The 16,287-nt window shown below is 43.2% G+C and overlaps 1 protein-coding gene across 1 annotated transcript; it reads left to right on the plus strand.

The window, feature by feature from the left end:
• The first annotated feature begins 5,622 nt into the window (after positions 1–5,622).
• Positions 5,623–16,045, plus strand: CUNH19orf12 (chromosome unknown C19orf12 homolog). The gene is made up of 3 exons (XM_017828816.1): positions 5,623–5,701; positions 12,190–12,366; positions 14,588–16,045. Exons 2-3 carry the CDS (start codon positions 12,207–12,209, stop codon positions 14,851–14,853), a joined length of 426 nt encoding a protein of 141 aa, XP_017684305.1. The 5' UTR covers positions 5,623–5,701; positions 12,190–12,206; the 3' UTR covers positions 14,854–16,045.
• The last annotated feature ends 242 nt before the right edge of the window (positions 16,046–16,287 follow it).

A 16,287-nucleotide genomic window follows, 5' to 3' on the forward strand; every position in this document is an offset into this window, starting at 1 on the left:
CACGTAGCTGAACATTTACTGTTCTCAGACAAGCACCAGTACACATGGTACACGTTTCTCACGCCACTGAGTAGTACCAAGCATGGAAATGTATCACTGCTGTTATTCCAGACACCTTCAAATGTCATCCATCCTTGATACTAGAATGCTTTGTTCCTTAGCTGAATTTACAACAGACATTTTAGATTTGATTTTGACATTTGTCTACTTTATGGATGCCCTTTAATTAGAGGTTTGAAGAAACCTCAGATGCACTTGTCTTAGATACATTCTGCAAAAGAGTGGCCGTAGGAGATTGTAGTGTGGTTTTTTTTTAGCTCCTCTCTGGAAACCTTGCAGGTATTTCGTGTAGCTATTTTTTTAGCCAGGATTTTATTTCCACTTCAGTGTTTATACATGCTATAATATATAAAAATGTAAGCTAATTGCAGGACACTGATTTTACATTCAGAATTACTGTAGCTTTTTGTTCTGAAAAGGTCACAAAATGACTGCTCTGTACCAGTAAACACAATTAGTGAATTAGGCTGCTGAGGAAGTAAAAAAACAGAATAAAAGATTGCTGTAAGAGAGTCTAAAGAAGCAGGAGATAGATTATACCATTTGCAGGTAAGGTTATGCCTTAAGTACCTTTAACAGCTTGCTTGGATAGCTCTAGCTAGCAATGTGTGCTCCACTCCAAAGCACCAGCCTATATTTCTGGATCATCTTTCAAGACTGAGATGATATAAGGCAATTAATAGTGTTTTGTGACCTTCTGCACCAGTAGTCCATCTTTTTGGCATTGAAACTGATTTTGCCCAACTTGGCATTTTATCACCTAGGACTGCACGGGGAGATCAAAGAGACACCTTTTACAGCAGCAGTGGAATGATTTAGTTCAGTCAAACTGTTCTTCAAATTCACAGTTTCCTACAAGCTGATGAGGCAAACCTCTTCTTTGCTTAATGTCACATAAGGTACATTGAAAGGCTGTGAAGAGGCAGATGTTCTATAGCTTCACTTCATATGCAAAAACCTGTTATATTCTTTATTTGCATTCAATTAGAAGTCAGACCCTGATGAATATCTAATGTAGGAAATGGGGAAAAGATTTGCCATCAAGCATATGGTTTGCTTGTAGTGGGTCTCAGTAACCTGCTATTGTGTCTTCCTGTAGTGATTTGGTCATTTCTGCTGCATTATTTACACCTTCGAGCTCAGAGGTGAAGAGTGTTAATAGGTGACAATTAGAGTTATGTTCCTGCTTTTAGAAATGTTGCCTTTTTTCATTCCTTTTAAACAGCCATTCTGCAGTTGCAAAATTTCCTTACTAAGTGGCTCTGTTTAAGGGTTTAAATGCTGCAGCATTACTTTCGTATTCATTTTCTTTTTTGATACAGTTGTGCCTCGTTTGATCTTGTGAAGGCTCGCCATTTTCCTGGCAATCCAGAGTATAATATGAGGAACTTAGAAGTTACAAAACTGCTGTGTTGTCAGGAAGGAAAAGGTTCAAATTATCACTATAATATGAAGCAGACCTTCCAGAGGAGCTGCTGTTTTGGCTGTGAATCTGTAAGAGCACACATACCAGGGCATTACAGCACCAAGGGAGAGATGGAGCTTGTCTGGAGCCCTGGACATCAGAAAGATGTAAGCAAAACAGCTTTTCATCACTGCAGCAGAGGGTTTCCCAGATTTCAGGGCAAAATGACAGAAACCTCATACCCTTCTAAACTCAGATGTGATCAGAAACCTGCTTTGTTACATCTTCCATTCCTTTCTTCTCCGTGGACCACTCCCACGACATGTTCTGGAGAACATATGACATTTCTTCCTTTTACCTCTTTTCTCCTTGCTTTGATCTAACACTGTAAATTAAATCATCCTCACCCATATCCAAGCAATGCATTGATACCAAAGGGAAACCTCAAGGGTATTTTTAGGTGCATTGCAAACTTAGGCAAATGGATCAATATTACTTAATGCATGCCCCAAGTTTGGAATGGCTTTTGTCCTGCCATTGTGATTAAAAAAAAAAACAAAAACAAAACAACAAAGATTTTAAGAAAAATAAAGTGTAACTAAGTGAAGCAATGAAACTAAGTCTGTCACATACAGTTGCCTAATCCTCCTGGTTTCTCTGTGAATCTTTAGCATGGAAGAAAATTTAGAGAAACAGCTTCTTTCTGTCCAACAAGATTAAGTGCTTCATCTTAAAAAAGAATCTGTCATGGTTTCCTGTGAAGGTAGTAGGTATTTCAGATAATTGGATCAGGTGTTTCTGGCCAGGTCCTTTAGACTGAGCCTGCTTCTGATAGGCATTTTCTTGAGATGTTGTAACGAGCAAGCTGAAAGCCAGAATGAATCATTGTTTTGGTAGCAACAGCCCATCTCCAGCTGAAATCCTTTGGCGGTGCCCCTTGGCCTATCTCTTAGTATGTCAAAAGCTGTGAAAAATATGCAGTGAACACAGCACACTGACGACAGGCTGAATGGGCCTGCAGTTATTTTGGGTTCTGCTGTATGTTAGAAACCTGCCAAGTGGTTCATCAGACCAGAATGCCAGTGCAGCATTGCTGTGGTTGATTTCTGATGCCTGCCTTTGACTGATGACTCGAGGATTTTGGGGGATGAAAGGGAATGTGTTTTTTTCTCTTGGTTTTTAAAAGCATGGAGTTCCTAGTAACCTGAAGAGGAAAAATATGTAAAACATCCCGAAACAGGAAATTAAATAGTGAATCAGTGCTGATAAAAGGGATGTAGGAAGAGCATGACATCTAGTACTTATAAGAGCCCAGCACACTGCAGTGAATACAGAATCACAGAATGGGCCAGGTTGGAAGGGACCTCAGTGGGTCATCTGGTCCAACTTCCCTGCCCAGGCAGTGTCATCCCAGAGCACATACATGGCACAGGATTGTGTCCAGACAGTTCTTGACTATCCCCAGTGAGGGAGACTCCACACCCTCTCTGGACAATCACTTCCAGTGCTCAGTCACTGCACGGGAAAGAAGGTCTTTATCATGTTCTGGTGGAACTTCCTGGGCATCAGTTCCTACCGTTGCCTCTTGTCCCATTGCTGGGGACCCCCGAGCAGAGCCCGGTTCATCCTCTTGGCACCCCCCCTTTACAGATTTCTACACATTGATGAGGTCCCCTCTCAGCTGTGTCTTCTCAAGGCTGAACAGGCCCAACTCCCTCAGCCTTTCCTCATAAGAGAGATGCTCCAGTCCCTTAATATACAGAGAATACAATGAGGGATTGACAGGATCTGATTTGGAGCAGAACCACCTTGAACTGCTCTCACTCCACCAGCTCCTGGAATTAAAAGGCATGTGAACATCTATCTCAGGTACTAATTCCTTGTGAAAGGTGCGTAAATACACTGTGGAAGAAGTGACAGATCCAGGCAGAACACACAAATATCCAGAGATACACGGAGCAGAGCTGTCCCTGCTGGCATTCAGGTGAGGAGGTGTGGGCTTCCCTGAGGCTGCAGGTGAGGAGATGCTCCCGAGGAGTGGGAAGCCGCCAGGTGGAGCCGCCGGGCAGCACATTCCCGTTGACTTCAACAGAGTCCGAGTTTGTGTAAGTGTAGCATGATTTATGTATATCCTTAAAGGATACACTTTCCATTGTTATCTTACATTTTCATTTTAGTAACTTTTATCATATTAAAAAAATAGGCATAATAAATACCTGCTGATGTAGCTCCAAAACCTGTGTTCATTTTTAACTGGAGTAGTCAAGTTTTGGAATAGAGTGATAAAAATTCCCTCCTTTGCTGGTTGGCAAACTTCATTGCTTTTAATATTGTCCCTTGGAAGGCTGCTTACAGCTGGAATTTGGGGTGTTACTTTTTAAAATATATGTGGCATTTAGGTTCTTTGTTCATTTTAGGAATTACATTTGCCTTTTACATCCAAATCATAAAAATCAAGAGCACCAGTAGACCTGTAACATTTTGAGTTGTTACACAGAGAGTTATTTTATGTGGTCGTATAAAGCATGGGGAGGTTAAGAAGTCCCCAGTGCAGCCACAGGAAAGGGACAAAAATTTTTTGTGAGTTGTATTTCTCCTTCATTTCCTCATCCTGTTTTTTTGTCTTTTCAACATGAAACAGAGGGGAGATGGTTTACCTTAAATCAGAAACAATTTCATAATGAAGGCTTAGTTTACAAAACCAAAAACTTCTGTTAATAATCCATTCTTGGGGAAATGGCAGCATTTTTAACATTAGGCAGTAATTTTTCCAAGATTGCACTGGTATTACGAACCAGTGTGATATTTCAGGAGCCATATGTGGCACAGCTGTTGTAACGCTTGTTTGATTACTCGTGGTGCTCTATCAGGCTGGCACGCTGCACTTTACTGAGCTGGTGACTGAAACAAACCCGGATGAAAAGCACGCAAAAATATTCTGAGATTAAATTCTCAGAGCAGGGTCAGGGATGTCCTAACAGCCCCTCTCTTCCTCATCCTGTATCTTCTGTATCCCAGCTCAGCTGGGATTAGGATGTGCTGTTCCACAACCAGGTTCCTAATATCATAAAATAGAATGGTTTGGGTTGGAAGGGGACCTTGAAGATCATCTCATTCCAATCCCCTGCCATGGACAGGGACACCTTCCACTAGCCCAGGTTGCTCCAAGCTCTGTCCAGCCTGGCCTTGGACACTTCCAGGGATGGGGCAGCCACAGCTTCTCTGGGAAACCTGTGCCAGGGCTTCACCACCCTCACAGGGAAGAATTTCTTCCTAATATCTAATCTAAACCTACTCTCTGTCAGTGTGAAGCCATTCCCCCTTGTCCTCTCGCTATGGCTCTTGTTAATAGTCTCTCTCTATCTTTCAGGTAGGCTCCCTCCAGGCACTGGAAGGCCGCAATTTGGTCACCCCTAAGCCATCTCAACAATCCCAATCCTCCTGAAATAGAAAATGAAATTAAATTTAGCTATTTAGCTATGTAAGTATGACTTTGCAAAATGTAAAACCGCTTAAAAGTTTCTGCCCAAACTGTGGGCAATTAAGATAAAATAGCTTAAAGAATAGGGAAGGCTTTTTAGCATGTAGAAAGGGATGGGGAACCTGAAACTGTTTGAAATGATAAAACTTTATGTAACTACTCTATAATGGTAAGAATAGGAGGTAAAACTAAGTGTCTATTTAGATAAGGCAGACTGCAAAAAGAGTGTGTGTAGAGATAATTTTAAACTTGCTACTTGCAAACTGTATAAAAAGCTATGGTATTTCTTTGCTCAGTGGAGTGCACTGGGGACAAACATCTCCCCCTTTGCATTCCCCGGCCGCAATAAAAGTGCTTTTCAGATTGTTCACAGGTTTCTTTGAACCACTCCCGGCCCTTCCTCGCGGGAGAGGCGCTCCATCCCTCTGAGCACCTCGGTGCTGTCCCCTGCCCCCGTGACAGTGTCACACCCCGCACAGGCCCGCGTGCCCTGTCCCCGGAGGCGCCGCCGGACCGGCAGCGGGAGGAGGCGGCGGCTCCACAGCCCGGTGCCCGCGGAGCAGGCGCGGAGGGGCCGGGATTGCTGCCCGGACCCGGCCCAGCCGAGCCGAACCCAGCCCAACCGAGCCGAGCCGAGCCCATCTGAACCCAGCCGAGCGCGGGCAGGGCCCGCGGCTGCGCTGGGGCCGCCCCTCCTCCGGCGCCGCCGCAGTGTCGTGCCCGGCCGGGGCCCGGAGCGGGCGCTGCCGGCGGAGGTAGGCGGGGGGAAGGAGGATGGAGGGGAGGAGGAGGTAGAGGAGGGAAGGGCCGCGGCGGACAGAGCTGAGCCCGAGCGGGCCCCGCTGTGTCCGCTCCGCTCCCCGGGCAGCCCCGGCCCGGCCCGCGGGATTCGCGTGTGCGGCCCCGGGGAGGGCCCGGCGAGGCCGCCGGGGCCGCGGGGAGCGGGCCCGCGGAGCCGCTGCAGCCCCTGGGGCCGCCCCTGGAGCCGGGGGCATCCTTTGGATCCAGGGATAAGACCCTTAAAGACGTTCAGACCCCACCGAGCGCCCCCTTGGCTCCAGGGAACCATTAGGGTTGGGGGGCAGCCCAGCCCGACCCGCCGGCCGCGGGCAGGGTCACCCGGAGCAGGGGAGCCAGGAACGCCCCCGGGTGGGTTTGGGTGGGTTTTAGAGGAACTTCGGTGTATTTCGAAGGAACTTTGGTGGGTTTTGAGTGAACTCCTGATTTCTCTTCCCCTCCGCCCCCTCCCCAGTCACGTTTAGGCCGGAGTGTCTCTTCAGCAATAGTAAACCGGGAATGGGGCGCTGTAGGAAAATAAATAAAAAACTAGCTGTAATGTAATTAAATTTCGTCTGTTTGAAAGGGCTCATAATTACATTTTATGCTCAGCCTATTTTAGTCATAACGTTTTTAATAAATTTTGAAACATTCAGAACACGTTGATTAATTTTAATGAGGTGAAGTTTTATGTTTTTTAGCAGTGAGTCAGGGAAAATATCTTTAATTTTCAGGCTTAGTTTAGATTTTGAAGATACCAGTGCAGTGTGCTGCGCCAACTACCTCTACAGGGGAACAGCTCTGCTATTTGTGTTTTCTTAGTGTCATCTCTCTTTTCTTTCTTGACTATAAGTCTGATCCTTGGCTCCAGTATCAGCTGGCTGATGGAAGTGGCCTGTAACTTTGTTGGACATTGCCTTCAAGATGGAGAAACTGGCTAGGAAGTGGAAAAAAAAATCACTCAAGTTATAAATTAGAAAGACATTGAATAGGTCTATAAAAATTCAGGGTGGAAGAAGTTATGGCCAGTCTTTCACAGATACTTTGTAATTCAGCAGACCGGGTAAGGTGGATATCCTAAGTGCCTAGACAGGTTAGGTGGCAAATTTCCTTTTATATCAGTGGAATGACATAGTTCCCACTGAATATTTACCTGCACTTTGAGGCATCCAGGAGCCTTGTACAATGAGCTTCTGTGTTCCTAGAAGTATTTTGTTCATCTAATGAGTAAATTTGTTGCCTCTTCTGTTAAATAAACCAATTAAATGCTTTGATAAATACACAGAAGAAGTAAGCCATGCTCTTAGGGTCCCAGTTCTTACAAAACAATATTAAAATGCTCTTTTATGCATTTCAATTGAATTCAGATTGTCTAGCAAATACAAGAGTTTTTTACCCTCTCCTAATATAATTGAAACTAAAAAAAATTAACATCTGAATAAATGTATAGTCAGCAACATAATTATATTATTACAGTAAATATTTGTAGGTGTAGTGAATCCTCACAGTTGGAAAAGAAGAGTACCAAAAGCTGAGATAAGAATGGCAATCAGCATGTTTTAATCTTTACACCACTAAGTAGGAGTAAACCCTTCTTAGCAAAATAACTGAAAATTACAAATGCAGAACAGGTTTAAAGCTGGTGTATTGAAACCAAGTTTTACTGGCTGCTGATGCCAGTCATGATTTAAATCAGACAGACCACCTGCTTTGCAGATATCAAGTACTAGACCGGGCTCTAAAGGTGGGATTTTCCGAAAGTGATGATTTAGGAGCACAGGTGCTCCTCAAGCCAACAGTATGTGTGTGGACCAGTGATGAGACAGTCCTCCTTTGTGGATGGGAATATGTTGATTCCCTGTCTGTCCACCCACTCTTATTGAAATAATTAATGAACTTCTGGCCTGGTCAATCATCAGGTCACATCTCTGTGCACACTGTTGTTTGTGAAGTCATGTTCTTTAGTCTGCCTCAGTTGTTGAGTACCTTGTGTTTGGTTTTGCTCCAGTGCTTTTCTGATGTTCCTTGTAAGAAGTTGCACTACAGATAGAGCTGTTGCTGTACAATTGAGACAAGAAATTGTCCTGTGTGATCTCCTGGACACACAGGCTTGTATAAATGTTTGCTGAGCCCTTGAAGTGAAACAGTTTGAAGATCTACACAGAGCACTTGTATGCTTTCTAGCACTTGTGTGGAGATTCTCACCTCACATCCTTGCTTATCACCAAATGGTGTCCACCACGATAAAGATAGCTCCAGGTAAGAGGACTTAGTCTTATGTCCTCATCGCTTGTTAGGTTTGGAATTTGTTGTGTGGGTGTTTTTTTGTGCTGTGCACATTTGCAGAGATGTTTACTGAAGAGTTTACTCAGTTAACTCAGTAAGAGGCTGTAAGGAGCAGTGAGGACAGCTGGGTGGTGGGCCAGGCTGCGTTAGAATATCTCCTGTGGGGACATTTGGGAAGGTGTTCATTTTTCTGTAAGTGGGACATTGAGCCCGAGGATTAAAAGTGCTTTTGCTTGACTAAAGTCATCACTCTGTGAGGGGGGAAGTAGGATGATGAGATGGGAGTGTAAAATTGAGAAGAGCTGAAATGAGGTTCACACCACAGGGTAATCTGGGGACCCTCTTTAATTATTTGCATTAGCAGGACTTTGAGTGAGTTGGGTACACTGTTATTTTAATTCTTCATATGGCATTTTTCTTCTTAGGAAAACCTGTTGATTGTAGGTTCAAAGTTGAGATACAAACACATAATATTTGGATAGGGAGAGCAGGATCATTGCTCACTTTGATCCCCTATCCTTGGGGTGAAAGAGGGAGCATCATCTAATTTAGTCAGAGAGAAGTAGAGAGTCTAATACCTCAGATGAGTATTTGGGGAGACCACAAATACAGAAGGAATGCAGTAGAACAACAAAGGAAGGTCAATTAAACAACAAATCTTGATTTCTCAGTGGCTTCGTGTTCCAAAACTCTTGGGTTTGGTTTTGGTTTTTTCTCAAAGTGCTGAAGATTCTCAGTGCCATGTAAAGTCAGTAGGAGCTGTGGGGACTCAGCACCTCTGAAAGCTGGGCACAGTCTTAAGGATGTTGTTGACATTTCTGTTTCTCCATTAGAGCAAATCCAGTATTTCACGATCCTGGTGTTTCTTAAGATCTGGGTGAATTCCGTAGTGAATAATTTGGTAATAGGATCAAATTGTGCTTTTGTTTACTTGTCACTTACACAATCAGAGTCTATAAATATTTTTGGCTGTCATGGGATTCTACCTCTGACACACCAAACTTAGAGCTCCGTTTGTTCTATTCTGTCTGTTACTTTATTGTCAAAATATCCTGCTTTGATGGCCTGCAGTGTATGATTAAAAAAGTACTGCTCACTGAAAATTGCCTGATTGAGTGCCTTGATTCTTCATTGAAACCTGAAATTTTCTCAGAAATTTGTAATGGTATGACTTTGCAAAAGATCCCTACGATGTTGATCCACTCATCTGTGTCTTTGTGCTGAATGTAGGAATCTGGGATTACTTTACATGTTGTAATACGTGGTTTATGTTTCAGTGGCTCCCACTAGTGCTCTGTATGTTCAGTTTAAAAAAGACAACTTGTATGTGCTCTGCATCAGCTACTGTATTCACTAAGGTCCACTGCAGGACTTAAAATATAGTGAATATGCTAAGAGATCATAGAAATACTTATAAGAGTTGAGAGAAAATGAATGCTGCTTGTAATGTCTTTGAGAGTTTTGAGTGTTCTGCTCACATCCAGAATTAAGCAGGAATGGCTTTTCTATGCCAGGAACTTTATTCAGTCAAGCCAGAAAAACCCAAATAGATGTTAATTTTGCGAGTGGAAATTTCCTTCGGGGAAGTTGTGACGGGAGTAAAACTGTAAAATAATTTACTGTGGAAAGGCTACTTACAGTTGCTTGAGTTCCAGCATGTTTCTGCTTTACCTTAGTAGGCAGTTATGGATTTGTGTGTTTGCCACGCTTTGTACACCACCAGAAAGCAGTGTGACTTCTGTTTTTATTACAGTCTGGGTTTTTTCACCATTAAGCCACTTTGAAGCTGGTGGTAAAAGGGTGTTTTATTTATTCAGAGGAACCCCAGGGTAGAGCTGATCGCCTTTGCACTGCTTGCAATGCCACGTCAGTGTAAGGTCAGCGTAAGGACACGTCCTGGTGTTGGCCATGTGGAGGATGGAGTAATGCAGGTTGTTTTCTATGGGCAGCCAGCTTTGGCCTGCTGCAGGAACCTGGGGCTTCAGCTTCGGGTGTCTCTGCTCACAAAACATCATTTCACATCCATTACAGTTAGATTGGTGTAGGAAACTGTGGAATTCCATCGGTTTGACTGGGGGAAAGCAGATGATATCACTCTCAGAGAGAGCCGTGTGTGTGTGTTGTCAGCTCTCCAACTTGTCTTGTCCCACCCGTGCTGCAGAGCCTTCATGCTGTAGAGCTTCACGTGAGACATTTGTTGGATTTAGCCCAAAGAGGAGATGCAAATTCATTTCAGCACATTGGATTAGTCCTAGGGCATGCTAAGGAGGTGCTGGACAGGCACGATTGAGCTTCTGTCTCACTGAGGGGAGGAAGTGAATCCTGCAGCACTTCAGGCTGCCTGGTGCCGGTGAGAAGGTTACTCTTGAGTGGCAAACTGCTCACCCTTTGCTAGGAAGGTAAAGACAAACACTTAATCGTCTCATTTGCCATCATTCCCAGGCAGTGTGAACTGTACCAGTTGTATATTTGGTGGGGTTTTTTTTCCCCTACTGGTCAGACAGAGCAGCCGTTATTTTATTACTCTGAGCTTGAATCACATTGAATGAGATGATGTGTAACTGGAAGCAGAGCGTGTCGCTCTGCTGTCTCTAACCAGCACACACTGCCATGCTGATCCACTGCTGTGTCATCAGCCTGCCAAAAACCCAAAAGCAACGGTGGTAAAATGATGACACTTGGATGTTTTCTTTAGACTGGCATGAAGATGAATGAAGTAGTGAGAGAAATCAACTATTTGATGAATTTCCTACTGTGCCTCTTTGCCGCTATGGAGCATAAGCGGTCCCTTCCCAAAACCCAGACTTTTGTTTAGTGTCAGCAGCACTTGGATACTGCAGGGACATGGATGATTTGCAGTCAGCCATTTTACTGCAAAAGAAAGCTTCTGCTGTCACAGTAGTTAATTTTTAATATGAAAAACGGTGTGATACCATTCCACTTTCACTTTGCACTGAGATCTGTTCAAGAAAGACTTGAAGACAAGTTGGCGTGGGCTGAGAATGTATTGCACATGCTCTGGGGTAAGAGGTGTTCTAGGGGCTGAAAATCAAATGCTCATCTGTTCTATAGTGCTGACATTACATGTACAACAAGAAATCTGCTGCTTGTGTATATGTGATTATATTTTTAATCCTATCGAATACTTTTTTTTTTTTTATCCCTGCAAGCCCTTTCCTCATTTGGTGTGCAGGATGGGAGGTATTTGCTAAATGAGCAGCAGCAGCAAGTGAATGGTGTGGAAAAGTTTTGGTCTCAGAGGGGTCACTCTCAGGGACAGGTCTCTGCTCCATGTTCAGGACATGTTGCAGTGTGTAACAGGGCTGGGGTCCCGTGTCTCTGCCTCCTCATACATGAGAGTCATCTGGTGTGTCTGCTCTGAGTCCTGACTGCTGTACACATACACCCCTGCATTTCTGATGGCCTGTCTCCAGAGCATTTTTTCCCAATCCCAGGTTTTTCCTCTGACTCCTTCTGAAATCTGTTCCCTTCCTCAGGCTCTTTGGTTGCTACAGAGAGCCTACCACCTTCAGAAATCAGCATGGAAGTGTTTAAGCCTGTAACAAAACAGGGAGAAGAACTGGTATGTGAAAACAACCAACTGATTTGTGGCAAGAATTAGGACAGGGAGAAAATACCTGATAGATTTGTCATGTACAATCTGCTGGTTGTGGTAGAGTGAGGCTCTGCTTTGTCTTTTTCTCGGAGTGGTTGCGTGATGCTGAACACACATGGGACTTGCTCAAGGCAAAAGCAATGTACTGTAGAATTAGGTACTACATGCTGTAGAATCTCTGAATTTCTCATGTTAGCTCAGCTGGTTAGAGCATGTAGGTTGTGAGTTCAATCCCTGTATGGGCCATTCACTTAAGAGCTGGACTTGATGATCCTTGTGGGTCCATTCCAACTCAGAATATTCTGTGAAATTTCTGTGAAACCAGTTTTCTCTGGTCTGCTCTGAGGTCTCATTTGCAATTTCAATAACCTTCAGCTGTTTACCACTAGGGTTAGTTTTCCAAGAAGTGAAAGAGAAAGCAGTTTTGCACACAGTATTTTCTGTGTGTCTGTCCTTTTTGTCTTACAGACTCACGAACACTGGTTTTATTCCTAAAATTCATTTAGCAGCCAGATTTAATCTCTGTTACAGTGATCAAATGCTAACTTAAAACGTTCTTTCCAGGATCTTAACTCGCCAAGATGCCCATCCCTGTTGATGATGTGATGCAGCTGCTCTGCCACGTCTCTGAGGCGAGGGGGATGAAAGCTGCTGTCAAACACTCTGGTCGGGGAGCACTGCTGGCAGGTGCCACAGCCTTTCTTGGGGGTCTGATGGGAGGTCCCCCTGGAATCGCTGTAGGTAAGTGTGTTTTGCTTTGGGAACAAGAGGGTGGTTAAATCCCTGAGTGGAGAAACTAGGAAGTCTGTGTAGTAGGTGTAAGTTGAAGGAAAAGAGCATTCAGTGTTGAGATTTCGTGCCTTGGTGGGGAATAAAGAGGAGAGGGGTGAGACAGGGAGGAAGGAGCACAGAGATGATGGCAGCAGTCAGGGGGATGTTGGTACCTGGTGGCACAGAAGAATGAAAATTGGGGCGTGGAGTGAGGTGAGTAAGCATTCTTAGCCTTAGCACGAGACAGGATCATCCTCCAAACGATCTTATTAGAAGTTATGTTTATTTCTTTATTTTAAAAGTTCCTGCTATTAATTTCTCAATTAACTTTCTTTTTTTTTGTCCTCTGGGATTCATTATTCCCTGCCGCTTTGGTTTTTTTCCTGGCATGGAAAATTACAGGAAAGCTGAAGTCTAATAGTAAAGAGCTGTCTCTCCTCTATAACTCTTGAATTAAGAGTTGTCTAGTTTAAAAGCTGCCTTGCCACTGTCCTGTCAGTCCTGGTCCTTGAATGCTCCTTAGTCCTGCAAGCAGCTCCAGCAATTTCACAGGCTTATTGGTATTGGAGTGAACTGCAATATTCCTGTGTAAGGGTTACCAAGGTTGAGTTACAAAAAAATAAGGAAATAATGTGTGAGGAGTGATAACAGAAAATGCAAATTGAAGCTGTGTATTTACTCCTATTACAAGTACAAAGCTTAATTAATAGCCAAAATAGTGTTTCGACAAACATGACTGAAGCTATTAGGAACAAAGAAGGGAAATTAAGCTTTTGTAAGAGATTTGTAAGCTTAAAATCAGAAGTAAAGATAATAATGTTATAATGTAAGTGGCCTGATTCTTGAGTGAGGTGATGAGAAACACTGAAGTTATTCTTGGATGTGTTTTCTCTTAAGTGTTTGTTTAGGCCTTCATAATGTCTCCCAGTCCCAAGTATATATAAACAACCCTGAGTATTTAGGACAGTTAGAGAAACATTTGCAGTCAAGTGCACTTTCACTTACACAAACAGCCTGGATGGCTGTGGGACTGGGTAGCAGGCATTGTACTTCTTGCTGCCTTGCATGAAGAATTAGAGGATGAGTTACCTTCCATCTGCAACAGTAAATGGAGGTACTTGCAGCAATCCTGCTTTTTAAGAACTGCTTGCTCTGAGAATGGGTTGTGGGTGTGTTGCCTGGGGGGGAAAAGTGTGATCGTGTAACAAATCTTGTACCAATGGATGTGGAGCTTAGACATCAATACTTATAGTGCCTTTTGCATTAAGTGCCCCTAAATCAGGTATTGATGTTCTCGTAAAAGTCCCTTGAAGATGAATTCAGCCATCGTAGGCTTTCAAGTATTTCTGTGGTATCATGGGAAAAATTGCCAACTGAGTAAAAGCTGCAAATTACAGAATTTTTGTCTAATGAAAAACTGTATCGCTGTGAGTGCGTAAATGACTTTTTAGGAGCAATTGTGGGGGTGGCAGTTTTGGGGGCAGGGTGGGTTCTGACACCTCTCCATGGTGAGGGTTCTCCTTCCTTCCAGCAGGGTGTGTGCTCTGGGCAGTGGTGTCAGTTGTGTGAGTTGCTGTGGTGCAGGTCAGACTGGTGTCAGAGAACAGTGTGTAGGACTGCCAGGCTGCTTTCTCAGCAGCAGCCACAGTCACAGCAGCTGTAGAGGATCCCTCTGCTGTTACCTTGATGACCTGGAACCCTCTACTTACCCCAAGCATGTCTTGTCCAGCTAGTGTGGGTGGGCCATGGGTTTAGTAGATGAAAGCATGGATGTGTCCAATGGTTTAGTCTCTGAGCACCTTCAGGGCTGGACTTCATGGGAGTATGAGGCTGCAATGTGTGATTCTAAAGAAGCAGAAAGCTTGGATCAGTCTGGCAATCTCTAGTAAGAGTAGTGTTAATGACAGTTGTTGGTCTGGTGTTTTCCTTGGGCGTGGTTTTATTTAGTGGTAGAGCTTATCCTAAAGAGACCAGTGTCCTTGTGTTTCCGATTTCTAGCTTGAAGCTATTACCATTGATTATGTAAAGAGTTTCTTTGTGATTGCTGTGAATGTAAAGTGCTTTAGAAATCCTTCTTGGTGCTTTGAGGATTGTGTATAAACCTAGTTAAAGAAGACACATTGTTGATGAAGGCTGTGGATGGGATTTCAGGCTTTAACTGGTAAAGACTTAACAACTCTGTCTTTTCTAGGTGGAGCATTTGGTGGATTGCTTGGTGCCTGGATGACTTCTGGACAGTTCAAACCAGTCCCTCAGATTTTGTTGGAATTGCCTCCTACTGAGCAGCAGAAGCTCTATGATGAAGCTGTTGATGTTATCAGGCACTTAGACTGGACGGATGTTGTTCAGCTGACTGCTCTGGTCATGGGCAATGCTGGTCTGCAGCAGAAGCTCACAGCGGTGCTGGTCAATTATCTCTCCAAAGAGCTGAGAGCACAGATAGAGTACGGAGAATGAACCTTTACAGAGCAGGCCTTTTACACTGTAGTGGATTTTATTGGCAGTTGTGATTCTGCAACATAGCAATTATTAGTTGGCAGTACCAATTATAAATATAGGCAGATCTAAGTATTGTTTGGGTTTTGGCATTTGGGATTTTTTTATTATTTTTATTTTATGTGGATTTTTAAGGATAGTGTTAGATTGAAGCATTAACCTGACACTGACTTGCTACGTAATTTTGAATTACTCTGCACTAGGGCTGATTCAAATCGCTGAAGGGAATTACATTTCTCTTATGTTAATGTAACACTAGTGAAAATTTTCAAAGTCATTGTGTTTTATTTAGGAAATTTATTTCTGTTTGTGTAAGTGCTTTAATTTTTTTCTGTGAATGACAATAAGGTGCCAAAGTAGCTAGGGCACTTCAAAAGATTTTACCTACTGTTTCAGTCCTGCCAAGGGAAATTATAAGAAGATATGTTCTTCTACTGTGAACTCAAAGGACTCAATCATTACTTTGTTGTTTGTCACATTTTTATTGCAATTCTTGAGTTATTTATTTCTTTATGTAAGAAGCGAAGCAAATGCCTAAACAAGATTTCAAGCAACAGGAAAACAAACTGTGAACAATTTTAATTCAATTTTCACTTTCATTTTCACCAAGTTCCTGGTGCCCTAGAATGGGAAAGCATGGCAAGAATATTCTTTTTAAAAAATGGGGAGCTGAGTCTGCTGGTTTTATATTAGCCCCAGCATCAGGGTTGTCATTTCAGCATTGGTTTCTTGACTGAATCTGAACAGCTGGTCCTCTGTTTTCATTAAAATATTCATAAGAAGCATCACAGTGATCTGTGTTTTGTGTTAAATGAAATGAACTCTTTAAGAATTAAGCCAGGCTTGTACTGGGCAGCCAGCAGTTGGCAGCAGTGGTGGTGGTGGGGTGGAGGGATGTGCCAGCTGCAGTTATTACTGTAAGCATCAAATGCCATGTTGCTAAATGTCCCAGCCAGTTGTTCACATTTGGTTTCAAGGCACTTGTAAAACAAGTTTCTAAGTAGAGAATTGTGCAGGTGTGCCTTCTTTTTATGTAAAAACAAGTGAAACTGCTCTGATAGTTCATTTTTTGCCTAAAATAAAGGTCTAGCTCTCTGTGTGTGGTGAGGTTTCTAGAAGCTGAGGTTTAAATGATAAAGCTTTGAACTCAGAAGTTGCTGTTGTATACATTTGGTTAATTGATTTCTGCAGGTACCATTTGCCATTGATAAATTCAGTGGAATGCAGGGCAGTGATTGTTCTCACTTTTTCAGTGATGTGAAAGAGGAAGTGAATGGTAAGTGGGCACTCCTAACCTTGTCACAGTTTCATAATGCCAAGTCTGAAATCAGTGGGTTTTCAGTTTCATTGACAGATTACACACACTGTAGCTTTTTCAAGATTTTACAAACTTCA

The sequence above is a fragment of the Lepidothrix coronata genome, unplaced genomic scaffold (assembly GCF_001604755.1).
Source record: "Lepidothrix coronata isolate B3197 unplaced genomic scaffold, Lepidothrix_coronata-1.0 Scaffold153, whole genome shotgun sequence".
Lineage (NCBI taxonomy): Eukaryota > Metazoa > Chordata > Aves > Passeriformes > Pipridae > Lepidothrix > Lepidothrix coronata.